General features: G+C 39.6%; 1 protein-coding gene across 3 annotated transcripts in view; it reads right to left on the bottom strand.

The window, feature by feature from the left end:
* Positions 1-13,993, bottom strand: part of LOC124777201 (ATP-dependent DNA helicase PIF1-like) — a 111,100-nt gene that overhangs the window by 57,662 nt on the left and 39,445 nt on the right. For all 3 annotated transcript variants that reach the window (XR_007015693.1, XM_047252516.1, XM_047252517.1), the window contains exon 5: positions 1,380-1,514. Coding sequence is in view for 2 of the 3 variants with exons in the window: in XM_047252516.1 (XP_047108472.1) it covers positions 1,380-1,514 (135 nt within the window). In the remaining variant the exon portion in view is untranslated. The remainder of the gene's footprint in view (positions 1-1,379; positions 1,515-13,993) is intronic.

The following is a 13,993-nucleotide window of genomic DNA, read 5'->3' as shown; positions in this document are numbered from 1 at the left end:
ACATCCAGTGAAAAGAGGTGGATAGGCCATGAAGGGGCAGGTCGGCAAAATTCAACAATGCTTAATTTTTAACATACAAAATGTTACACAGTTAGCTCTACACAAATTAAAAAAGAGCCATCATATTTATGAACTCAAGGCAACTATTTACTATCACAAGAATTTATTATATTAAAACTGTGTTTTAATTTTTCTTGTAATATAAGAAACACATTGCATACCATCTACATTTCCGGAAAAAAAACTAACTTCATGTAGAATCTTATTGACTGTAATGTGCAATTTAGATTACATGCAAAATTTTATAACTCTTCAATAATTTCGCTGACCTTTTCTCTACTAAATTATTTCTTAATTTTCACCAAACAAGCCTGCGGATGGAGAAATTCTCTTAATGCATGCAGCGTTGGTAAGGCAAGAACTGAGGCACTAGTTACGTAGTAGTAGGAAAGGGTTAGCATTTTGAGTATATTAACCATGGGAATTTAAATTGAAATATTTGCCAATTCAAAAGAAATCCCTAGGAACCCAATTTTACCCAGTATTTTCCTTAATAGCTTGGTTTTTCTCAACCCTGTCTCCATCATCATACAAGGTGATCATGTGGAGCCAGTGTAATAATTATATACTTCTCACATAAGCTACAAAATATCAATGACCACTCTGCTGAAGCTCATTTTCTGCTTATGGTAGCTTACTACTAAACTGGACTAGAATAGTACCTCTATGTTGAAAAAGGCAGCAATATTATTGACAACGTATTGCAAAGAATGCTATTTTTCATATTGGTAGGAAACATAGCGAGATACACGACTTAGGGGCTGGGAGTAAAATCTTATCAGAATGAGACGAAATGAGATGAATAGAGAGCAAGCTGCATTTCAATTTAGGGTGTAACTTCTGAGAACCATAGTGCTTGTGGAGAATGAGTTGATGCATTTTGGGTCAAGACTGTTGAATGAAGACATTGCATGCAAGAACACACATACCACATATTTTTATGCAACTACAGTATGCTAATTGGATGTTTCATACAAAAACTGCTCGCGTCTTCAAATAATGGCCTGACTTGTTTGCACAAACAGATGTTACAATAAACTCACATTTTATCAGTAACAGAAAATGCTTCTGTATCAAAACTTAACAAGTGTTATTTATTCCAGAAAAGAATTTTTAAGCGAGGTTGGATGAAAAATTGTGCACTTTCCAAAGGTTATGAATACACCATGCTCAACAAGTGTCCTACATACAGCAAACAGTTTATGATGATCAATACCACAATGAGCAATAGGAAAAGAGAAGAATGAAAGAAAAATAGTCACAAAAAACAGTACACTAAAGCGAAGTCTGAATAATGTACTACTTTTACAATACTTCACCTGCAAATGAGTGCAATGTTACACCACCTATCTGACAGGCTGCCACACCTGTGCTAGCTGTGGCTACTGTAACATCTGGAGGTAATGCTCCTAGAATTCGCTGAAGTAGGTAGGACTTACCAGTACCAGCACTACCTGAAATTTACGGACATATGTTGCAGCAACTGGTTTTGGTGTACATGATAATTTCAATACTACACTCCAACTACATTCCAAATCAGCAATCTGTGGTACTAGTGATAAATCAGTAAGTATTTGGTCACAAACTGGCAAAGACATTTAAATTAACACACACTGAGCCAGCATTTATTCCATTATGTATTTTACCAAAACAAATACTCACCTCTAGTCCATTCAATCTGAATGTTCACAGAGTAACACTTTTAATTATTAAACAACAGGGATTTACAGGAATAATGCAAAAAACTGAAAAGGCGTATCAGCTCTTGAAGTGTGGGTTAATAAGTAACTGATATCCTATCATTTACACAAAATACTGACACTCTGGAATCAAGTAATTTGAAACAGTGGAAGCTAATGATCAGTTTAAATACACAGCCACAGGGCAAAAGTTTAACAGGAGTGTTCATCATTCACAAAATAAAATGAAAAGTGATTATTGACTCTGAAACTTACTGATATAGTAAGCTCATTTTTCAAACAGAATTTCTGCCAACATAAAAATTAGATGCATTCACAATCATTAATTTAACATGACCAGGTGAAATCAGAGTTAGGAGAAAAGGAGCTAGGACCATTAAACACAAAAGAGAAATAATTACAACACAGTGATATGGTAATTTGAGAGAGTAAATGTTTCACAACAGTGATACCTGCATTCCAGTTTCCAGAAATTTCATGAACAATTCAACAAAACATTCAAGGTGTAATACATGTAGTACAAAAACTGGGCCCACATCACATATTTCCACAATGGAAGTAATTACACAGACACACAGAGGAAAGTATGTACTTGGAATAAACATCTTGTCTGGCCCAAACAGCCAGAGGTAGTGGCCGTGTGTGTGTCAGGTGAGCTAGCTTCCTTGCTTGCTTGCTTGTGTGTGTGTGTGTGTGTGTGTGTGTGTGTGTGTGTGTGTGTGTGTGTGTGTGTTTCTTTTTTGATGTAGGCTTTGGCTGAAAGCTTAATGCGCAACAGTCTTTTCATTGTGGCAGCATGCAATTCAATGCGTCATCTTAACGGTGACTAGCAATCTACCCTTTTTGTAATTGTCAATAAACATCTATGTTATTCTAGTTCACAGCATATACTGATGATCTTCAAAGTCTGCTTTAACTGCCAGGAAGTGTGTCAGCACCTCTTCTGTCCTCAGATGTAACCAACCGCAGCATTGAGCATCTTTTCCTTACACAGATTTTACAATGGTGTAGAGTGTGGAGATGTTATACAGACGTGAACTGCAATAGAAAAAACTCCTGAACCTTGAAGTATTACTCACAGGGGGATCTGTTTACATATGTTGAAATGTTAGTCATGTCCAAAAATCAAAGAGAATCAAACTGGTGAGGGGAAGTTCATACAGTCCCCTCATCAGCAAACTAAACTGGTAAATTTGCCATGCTGATAGCCCCATCGTGTTTACACTTCAGAAGCATGGAAATAATGTTCACTCAAGTACTCTTAAAAGTGTAGTGCTGTCACATTCTACACCTCTTTAGGTGTCACTGAAGAAATGGCGTTTAGAACAACAACACAAACAGCACATACAGCGTATTTCACCTTTGCAGCTCAGGACACTTTGCTGGCAGTATCCATAAAACTACTTTCCCCAGTGATGTCACTATTTCCCTCAGCAGTGTCTGTTGACTGATCATCTGCTGTTTCAGCAGCGGACGATAATGTCACCTTTTTGTTAGACTCTATGCCAATCAATTTTGTTCTATTTTCAGTTTCCTTGTCCATCACAGAATCTCTCCCCCCATTAGTAACCACACAATTTTTTGGTGAGTCACATAGCCTTTAAAGTCTTCTAATGTTACAACAGTAAATACTAAAATCAAAGCAATCAAATCAAATGATTGCATAGTGTAGGGTTTAGCGTATTTGGCTAGTATCGCCCAAGTCCCAGGATCAATTTCCAAAAACCACTTCAAATTTTTCATGGTGGAAAGATCTGGCAGAGATTCCATTCAAGCTTATGAGGGCAACCACAGCAGCATTACAATGAAAGGTTTACACCAGCCAAGTGGCACACATGCTTCATTTATAAGTACTAAAAACATCAGCTACTACTTCTTCAGGTTACAGGGTGAGATGTTTAATGCGTTACAACTACAGATCTTATTCTTCACAAGACTCCTTATCATATGGTGGCAGTACATAGGGAACAATTTGCTTGCAGATTTTTTGTCAGCGGAATAAAGGAGAACGAGGTTAGGGTTCCTTAATGTCAAAAATCTGTCTTTCCTTGTCTCTACTTTTTTTCTGTCCATTTCTACATGATAGTTGGTGTCCGATAATACATTGATCTATACAGACAATGAATTTACTGTGTGCATTTTTTTCTGCTTGGAGGCAGATACTTGAATCCTGTTCCACTATGCTGATATTTTTGCTGCTAATAAACAAACATCACGTCACCTTGCCTGGTGCAAGACTTTCAATGAAACATTTCTTTGGTGACGTGTGTGCCAAATGTGCTGTTTTAATTTTCAAGCAACATTTCAGTTGACTCAAGGCTGATTAGGCATCCTTCAAGGCCTTTCCACCATAAAAACATTGAAGTGCACACCATAAGAAGCCTCAGGCTCTAGCTGCTGCTGCTGCGAGTTATTTGGAGTTGTGTATAAGTTAAAGCTGGGAAACTGTTCACTGTTGCAGTAATGCCCAGACGTGTGAATAATAACAGGCAGACCATAAAAAGTGTTGTAGAAAGGTCAGAGGGGCGGAGGAGAGTAATGATTAGTCAAACTTTTTAAGAATGGCACGGATGGTTCCCTTTGGGGAACACCTCCAACATGTAATTATGATAAAAACTGTTCACTGTGCTGTGTATATGAACAAAGGCTGAGCAAATGCTAATGGGTTCTGCTGAAGCGGCTATGAAGAGGGCCTAAGCACAAAGCAGAACATATTAAGTGGAGACTACCGTCAATTATGTGCATTGCTACTTAAGCTGCTAATGGGATATTCTTACTATATGAATTCATATTTTATTTCATTAAGAACTGCTATTCAGTAAGAAGCTGTATCAACCAGTTATTTGAAATATAAATTTCAAATGTAGCATAAATTATTACTGTGATTTCCGTGATCTTTTATGTTTAATAATCTTCAATTGACATTACACGTCTGACCTTAAACCATTTGATCACAGAGTCAACAGTATATTGGCTTGACTAGTCACTACAACATCAGGGTGTAAAGCACGTAGTGTACAGCTTGACTGAGATATCTACGAGCCAAGTTCTTAATCAACAGTTTCATACATTAACCCAAGGAAAGTTAAGTCGCAAATGGGGTCTCTCTTAACCAGTATGTGGACTTCAATTTATTTTGTTCTGAATTTACAAATAGAATCGGTGATCCAGATCCTGAAAGTCTAGGCAGTTTTGCATAGAGGCTTCAGGCTTAAAGAAATTCAGCAGCAGCAGCAGCAGCAGCAGCAGCAGCAGCAGTAGTATACTAAGTTGATATTGATTTGAAGCAGTGCAAAAGGGAAGAAGACAATAACTTGATGGAGTGCTGAATTCTGTGACATTGGCTTCAGCAGCAGAGACCCAACACTGCAGACGTCAGCTATTGCTTCAGTCACGGCTCCAGCTACAGGAGCTTCACTATCAGCATCGGCAGCATCTGCACTTTTTGGTGACAACAGCACAGCAGAGGCAGACATCATGACGAAAAAGGAAAGTATTGGCAACAAAACTGTCAATGTGTTTAGTTTTGTAGGCCTACCATCAGGAACGGATGATATCCTGTTCAGTCACTGAGACTAGTGTTTTGGAGAATAGTAGTCAACTGGATAGCCCAAAGTCAGAGTGGGAAAGTTTAGATTTGGAAAATCCAGTTACTATGATGTTGGCAGACGATGGAGGCTTTATAGTTTAGTATGGGGGAAATGAAAATTGACCATTCAAATAAAATCTCAACAGTTAAAAATTATCAATTGTTAAAACTGAGCTAAATTTAAAAATAAATGACAAACATTATTTAAAAAGTTAGCTAAAAGGTGAAGTTTGGAAAATTAACACTGCTGTATAGGATATGACTGAAGGAAGGTATTTGAGATTAGAAATGAAATGGACAAAATTACACACAAAGTAGGCTGTGCAACAGGGATGAAAAAATCAATTATGTTAAAAAGTCATTGATCTAAACATAGAAAAGATGCATGATGAATTGAGGAGTTGCGTAGGCAACTGTTTGCTGAGGCAGAATGCAATTGTGGGGGAAACGCAAGTAGCACTACAGAATGTGTGTGAAAAAACTGTAGTCTGCAATAGGGTCATTGGAAAAAGTCAGCAGGGTCTGGAGGATGTGCTTGAAATTAGCTGGGTTAGTGTCAGGTCAGGCCACCACTGTAATAAATGTGCCATGAAGTGGGCCGGGAGCTTCAAAATGTTTCGCTAACAATGGAAAGTACCATTCAATAAATTTTCTTGTAGCTTGTACAGACAGTTTCACACTGGGAATGTCTGATGCAACAAAAATAAAACCTAGTGAAAAGACAGAAGGAGACACATAATCATGGGTAAATTTGCTGGATGATTTGTTTACCAGTTGCAAGGTATTTGAAAGTTCTTTTGTACATAAATTCTGAAGTGAGACAACAGAGGACACTCCAAAAAAATTTCTTGAACTGTTCAAGTCAGACCCCGAAGTATGACAATGAAGGAATTTTGTGTACGCAAGTTGATGCACACAGCTTGACCAATGTGTCTCAATGCAATTAGAACACTCGAACAATGATTGCCAGAATCATTGCAATGGGACCTAGGTACATAGTCTAACATATGCAAAAAGCAAATTTTTGAGTTTTGTAAATAAACTGGATGAAGTGGTTAAATTTACACCACAGTTTCAACAGCAGGCTAGGGAAAGGGAACGACATCAGAAATTTTAACCAGCATGAAAGGAATCAATCTACTCAACTTCACAGGAACAGCAGTAACAATGGAAACAATTATCAAAGGGGGAACATCCAGAAAAATTTTTATAAATCGCAATATGGAGCAAAGGTTTGAAGGACCAGCAATGCAAGAACAGGACAACCACAACAGGAGACCAGAAAACTAGATTTTAGTGAATCGCAGATCTGGAGATGATAATCTAGACCAGTGTGGAAAAGGACAAGGTGGGCAGTGAATCTGAAAGGATAGAGAATTAGAAAGCAGGTCTGAAATTATGGAAATGTAAACTGAGGACAAGAAAGTATGGAGAAATCTGAAACAGACTGACAGTACAGGGAGAGAAATAAATGGGAAAGGTATATTAGGTGACAAAAGGGGAGTAAAATATTTATTTGACTGAGGGGAAGAAGAGACTAACAGTAGAAAACTTTTGAGCAAATATTCAGCATCAGATCTGAGACCAAAAGCAAGTACAAACTTGGCAGAGACTGAATGTAATGTGACCTCAACTAACATACAATACAATAGCAGTAACAATTGTTGTGTAGGTAGTAATTCAGGAAATTTAGTGGCAGATGCAGATGTTGAAGTTGACAGTAATAATGATTCATATGTTGCATGGATGGATATGGAGATGGCTGAATGTATGTTGGCAGATGTAACTGATTCATTGTCGTAAGAAAGTCAGGAAGAGATTCCAGAGAATAGGGTAGGGGATGAGGATTGTGATGCCACTGGATTAGGTGTGTGTGAGATGAGAATGATTTGAGATGATAAAAGTCTACAAGTGATTTTGAGTCATACCTGCAGAACATAGTAAGAAATTATGGAGAAATTATTGATCTGGACCCCGAAATTAATACCAAGTGATACATAAAGGAGGAAGCAGAATACAGTGCTAATAATTAGAGGTCATGTGGGAACATTTTAAAATCTCTTACCAAATTTGTGGAAGAATGGAGAGTTTAAAGGTGGCAAGAGTGCATAATGGAAGGATAGAGGAGCTAAGCATGAGAGAAGCTTATGATGAATTGTTTATAAGAGATTGTGAAGCTGAAAAGATGCCCATGGTTAATGTCTATGATGTGAACATCAGGGCTCAGGCCTTTGAGCATGGGGCAAGAACAGGTCCTAATTTGGTGGAAATGGAGGGGCTCATTAGTTCTGAAGGAGTACTCTGTGGTAGCAAGGAAGATTTAGTATAAATAGTGATTTAATGGCAAATACTGTCTGTGAAGATGATGAAACAGAGATTTAACGGCAAATAATGCCTGAAGGTGATGTAGCATATGCCTCATTGGCTGGAGATAGCCAAGGTGATAGCTCAGATGAATCAGATGTTTTGTTGAAGCAAGATAAGGGTGAGGTAAATAAATATATTTTATGTATATATGGTAAATCTACAGAGTGTGGAGGCAAAACTGGCACATAAAATTCTGATGTAGGAATCAAATCACTGGCTTTGCATGATGATTGGAGTACAAAATATTTAAATGATTACACAACAGAAGACTGGAGATTGCCTCAGTCAAAATCACGATATCATAAGGGTATGAGGGAATTTAAAAAGGCCAAGACAGGTAGGAGTGATGAAGCAGGGCTGAAGAAATTCGTTGATGAATAATTGGAAGGAAATAATGGGGCTGAAGATGGAGTGACAGACGAGACGAAAGCATTGGAAGTGAAGGAAAGTTGAAGAGAGACAGAAAACGATCCATTAAGAGGAAAATGTTTGGAGAGAGAAGCAGTTAAAAAATTTCAACCAATAATAGAGGCCGACGTTTGTGACAAAGATATATGCGCTTCTGGATTCAGATAGTAACATGTCAACAGAGTCAGAAGTGCTTATAATCCAACATAGAGAAAAAGATGTAGTAATATTTATCACTGGTGTCAAAATCAGAATTGCCACTGCTAGACTGAGTAGGCAAATAAAAAATGAGAAGTTTGAATTTAAGTGTGACAGTTAATGGTCTGATACAAGGTGTTTCATAGTGAAGAGATTAATTAAAAAAGTAGTAATAGATAAGAATTTTTTATGAAAATGTGGGTCATCACTTAACTGCCATGAAAAGTGCTTTGCGTTTGAGATAAAAAAAACATGAGGCATAAAGTAAAATTTAAAGATATGTTAACAAGGGAACAACATGTATCCCACACTGAAAAGATTGGCAGCTTGCATAGACAGAAGATGTTTTCAATCATTGAGGAGGGAGAACTGAGCAATTTGTTGCACCATAATGGAGATGTCTCCTCATGCAAACATGTAAGGGTGCCTGGGAGTGAGTATTCAATTTAGGTGAGAGTGCATGAACTCATTAAGCTAAAGGCATATCCAATTGCAACTGCCAATAGGGAAGCTGAAAAGGCCAGGCTAGAACAGAATGCAATGCTATGTTGTACAGCCGTGCAGAAATGATTACTGTAACCCTGTTGTCATAGTAAAGAAGAAGGATAACACTGTAAGAATAGTCTTTGACATGTGCAAATTGAATACGATCACTGTCAGAGAACAGAAACAACCAGGAAATGTGGTAGAACAGCTGCAAAATTTCCACAATGTAGAACTAATGTTGAGCGTAAACTTTATGTCGGGCTTCTAGCAGGTCACATCAGCAGAAGAAAGAAGATACTCAGCCTTTTCGTTTGAAGACCAAAGCTATAGGTTCTAGGTTATACCATTAAGGTTGACTATCTTAGTTGAGGTATTTGTTAGGGCACACTGCCAAATGTTAGGAACTGAACTTAGTGTAAGTTGGTTGTATATGCCGACAACATATTAATTGCAACTAGTTCACGGCATAGGCACTGTAGCAGGAGTTGCTTATGGCTTTGAGGCATGGGGGCATGACACTCAAGTGTCTACATTAAGTGTCTCATAGCGGAAAGTATTCCACGCACACACTTATAAATGAAGCAGTACACGGTTATTAGTATATCAAATTAATTTAACGTATTAACTTTGTTGACAGTATTTGACTGAAAATGCAATAAACATACATCCTTTGCTGCATATAAGATGGTAGTCCATAAAGTAAGTTCCGTTTCTATTTCTATCCACGGCAGCGCTACAATCGCATTTCCGAATATGTGTGGTAGTTACTCTGACTCAAGGAGAAGACATGTATGCCATTTTCAGATCACTGCTGCCGACGTGTGCTTTGTAGAGCTTCTTTATAATGTCAGCCGTAATTGAAAATGCCGCCGTGTGTGAAATCAGATCTGCGATTCGTTTTCTAAATGCAAAGAAAGTTAAGCCAAAGGAAATTCATCGGCAACCTAGATGGGTCAGACTGTTCAATGAAGGACGTGATCAAGTGCACGATGAAGAATGAAGTGGACACCCGTCTGTGGTTACTGATTAACTGGTTCACACAATTGAACAGAAGATTAAGCACAACCGAAAGTTTACACTTAGGGCCCTTGCTATGGAAGTTCTGCAAATCTCACAATTACTGATTCATAAAATTATTACTGAAAAACTGAAATTTCGAAAACTTTGCTCACATCAGGTACCCAAAATTCTTATTGAAAACAAAAAACAACGGCTGGGCAGTGCACTTCAGTTTCCGACACGCTACAATGAAGGTGTGGCCCTAGCATGTGAAATAAGCCAAACCTCCATTGTCCAGATATTGCACACCAATAAGTGGCATCCTTACAAGTTGCAGGTGCAATATCGACTCAGGATGACCCTGATCGCCGGTTGATGTTCTGCCTGTGGGCTACTGAACAACACGAACTGGATCCTTCGTTGCCAAGTGCATACTGTTCAGTGAATAGGCGTATTTCACCTTGAACAAGGAGGTTAATCGACATAATTGTCGATACTGGAGTGACGCAAATCTGAACTGGGTTGCCCAAATTCGAGAACACAGTCCAGCAAAGGTGATGGTGTGATGTGGCATATGGAACACCCGCATCATTGGGCCATTTTTCATTTACAACACCTTAACTGCACCACAGTATCTGACGCTGCTGCAGGACCTTGTGTTCCCTTCCACAGCATTTTCCCATCTTATTTTCAGCACAATGGAGCCCCTCCACACTATGGCATTGGTGTCTGAATGGTTGGAGGAACAACTGCCAGGGAAGTGGATTGGTCGCTGAGGTCCTGTGGAGTGGCCGTACAGATCTCCTGACTTAACGCCCCTTGATTTTTATCTATGGGGACATCTTAAGAAGATAGTGTATGCTAAGAGCATCCGTGATTTGAGACACCTGGAGAAACACATACAACATGCCTGTGACCAAATTGCTGGAGACACACTCCTCCGTGTGCAGTCAGAGTGGTTGCGGCGACTACAGTTGTTCATTGCACGGGATGGGCAACAACACGTAGAACATGTGTTGTAGCAGTCGGTATGAAGGTAATTTCCCAACTTTGAACATTAATAACGTCTAAATTGTACAAGATAGACAAAAACAAATTACACCACTCAATTCCAGAGCTCAAGCGAGTGTTATCTGATGTGTCAAACACCCCCTTCCCATTTTAAAAAAATGAATTGAATCCAAAATGGCGGATTTAAAGATGGCGGCCATGAGTGACATTCACTCCAAAAGTTGCGGCTCCACATCAAACCTATGTTCCAATCATCACATTTTCCCTTTAATCTTCCAACTTATGAAGATGTCCATTGACTCACCCTGTATAAATCTCGAGTGTAGCATACATTACTACTGTGATTTGCATGATCTTTTATGTTTAATAATCTTTAACTCACATTACATGTCTGTTCTCAGACCATTTGACCACAGGATCAGGAGTGCAGTGGACTGACAGATCACTACCGTATCAGGATTGAAAGCAGACTGTGTAAGGCTCGACCCTGAGACATTTACAAGCCAAGTTTCTAACAAACAGTCATACATTAACCCACAGAAGGTGGGTTGGGTTGATTTGGGGGGACGAGACCAAACAGTGAGGTCATCTGTCTCATCAGATTAGGGAAGAATGGAGAAGGAAGTCGGCTGTGACCTATCAAGGGAACCATCCCGGCATTTGCCGAAAGCGATGTAGGGAAATCACAGAAAACCTAAATCAGGATGGCTGGACGCGGGATTGAACCATCGTCATCCCTAATGTGAGTCCAGTGTGTTAACCATTGCGCCACCTCGCTCAGTAACCCAAGGAAGGTTGAGTTGTAGGTGGTCACCAGGACTCTAATGCAGGACCTCAACGTTACTAGCCAAAAATGTTGACTTCTAGACAACACGGTCAGTTTAATGCTGCTGCTCTGAAACTAGCATTTACTATTGTAGTATTACACTACTGGCCATTAAAATTGCTACACCAAGAAGAAATGCAGATGATAAACGGGTATTCATTGGACAAATATATTATACTAGAACCGACATGTGATTACATTTTCACGCAGTTTGGGTGCATAGATCCTGAGAAATCAGTACCCACAACAACCACCTCTGGCCGTAATAATGGCCTTGATGCACCTGGGCATTGAAGCAAACAGAGCTTGGATAGCGTGTACAGGTACAGCTGGCCATGCAGCTTCAACACGATAATGCAGTTCATCAAGAGTAGTGACTGGCATATTGTGACGAGCCAGTTGCTTGGCCACCACTGGCCAGACATTTTCAATTGGTGAGAGATCTGGAGAATGTGCTGGCCAGGGCAGCAGTCAAACATTTTCTGTAGCCAGAAAGGCCCATACAGGACCTGCAACATGCAGTTGTGCATTATCCTGCTGAAATGTAGGGTTTCACAGGGATCGAATTAAGGGTAGAACCACAGGTCATAACACATCTGAAATGTAACGCCCACTGTTCAAAGTTGACCGAGACGTGTAATCATTGGCACCCCATACCATCACACCAGGTGATATGCCAGTATGGCGATGATGAATACACGCTTCCAAAGTGCATTCACCGCGATGTCACCAAACATGGATGCAGCCATCATGATGCTGTAAACAGAACCTGGATTCATCTGAAAAAATGACATTTTGCCATTTGTGCACCCAGGTTCATCATTGATTACACCATCGTAGGCGCTCCTGTCTGTGATGCAGCGTCAAGGGTAACCACAGCCATGGTCTCCGAGCTGATAGTCCATGCTGCTGCAAACATCATCAAACTGTTCGTGCAGATGGTTGTTGTCTTATAAACGTCCCCATCTGTTGACTCAGGGATCGAGACGTGGCTGCATGATCCGTTACAGCCATGCAGATAAGATGCCTGTCATCTCGACTGCTAGTGATAGGAGGCCATTGGGATCCAGCACGGTGTTCCGTATTACCATCCTGAACCCAATGATTACATATTCTGCTAACAGTCATTGGATCTCGACCAAGCGATCAGCAATGTCGCGATACGAGAAACCGCAGTCGCGATAGGCTACAATCCGACCTTAATCAAAGTCGGAAACGTGATGGTACGCATTTCTCCTCCTTACACGAGGCATCACAACAACATTTCACCAGGCAATACCGGTCAACTGCTGTTTGTCTATGAGAAACCGGTTGGAAACTTTCCTCATGTCAGCACGTTGTAGGTGTTGCCACTGGCGCCAACCTTGTGTGAATGCTCTGAAAAGCTATCATTTGCATATTGCAGCATCTTCTTCCTGTTGGTTAAATTTCATGCCCGTAGCACATCATCTTCGTGGTGTAGCAATTTTAATGGCCAGTAGTGTAGAAAAATGTGAAGGCTGAGTAACATGTTAGAAATGACGTTATGAATATAGGAAGACAATGAAACTGGACAAGGAAACTGAAAATGCAATAAAATCAGTTGGCATCTCTGTGCCTGGTTTCATAATTTGCGAATTGTTATTTTTGCCTGCTAAAATTTGCTTGTCCCTTCTGTTGTGATCTCTGTCAGTACCATCACACCTCTCTCATTCTCACTGATAGCGTTCATTATAATTTTTCGCACTCTTATTGCAAATTAACAATGCACACTACCTGTCTTTAAACTGACCAAACCATTTATATTTTAAAGAATGGCAATTTTAGAGGCATGCCCACCCTGGATGAATTTCGGTGCATGTCCACAGACGCAGATGATAATTTTTAGACTGTGCTGCTACAAATCAGTCTCAACTAAAAGAACCATTTGTTTTGCTAAGTTTCTTGAGTGTAGTTAGACTTAAACCTTCAAAACAGCAGCACTCTGTCAGTACAAATAACTGGGCTAGGTTTCTGACTTTGAAGATTTGGTGAAATTGTGATAGACTAACCTTTTTTGTCATGATTATCTCAATATGCAGGCAATGAACACAGGGACTGTGAGAGTATAATGCAATACTGCCCTTGTCAAAAACCTATATATATATTTTAAAAACAAAGATAATGTGACTTACCATACGAAAGCGCTGGCAGGTCGATAGAAACACAGACAGACACATACATACACACAAAATTCAAGCTTTCGCAACAAACTGTTGCCTCATCAGGAAAGAGGGAAGGAGAGGGAAAGACGAAAGGAAGTGGGTTTTAAGGGAGAGTGTAAGGAGTCATTCCAATCCCGGGAGCGGAAAGACTTACCTTAGGGGGAAA

Source organism: Schistocerca piceifrons, chromosome 2 (genome assembly GCF_021461385.2).
Source record: "Schistocerca piceifrons isolate TAMUIC-IGC-003096 chromosome 2, iqSchPice1.1, whole genome shotgun sequence".
NCBI classification, from domain to species: domain Eukaryota; kingdom Metazoa; phylum Arthropoda; class Insecta; order Orthoptera; family Acrididae; genus Schistocerca; species Schistocerca piceifrons.
The sequence above is the reverse complement of the archived record's forward strand: the minus strand, read 5'-3'. Positions and strand labels throughout refer to the sequence as shown.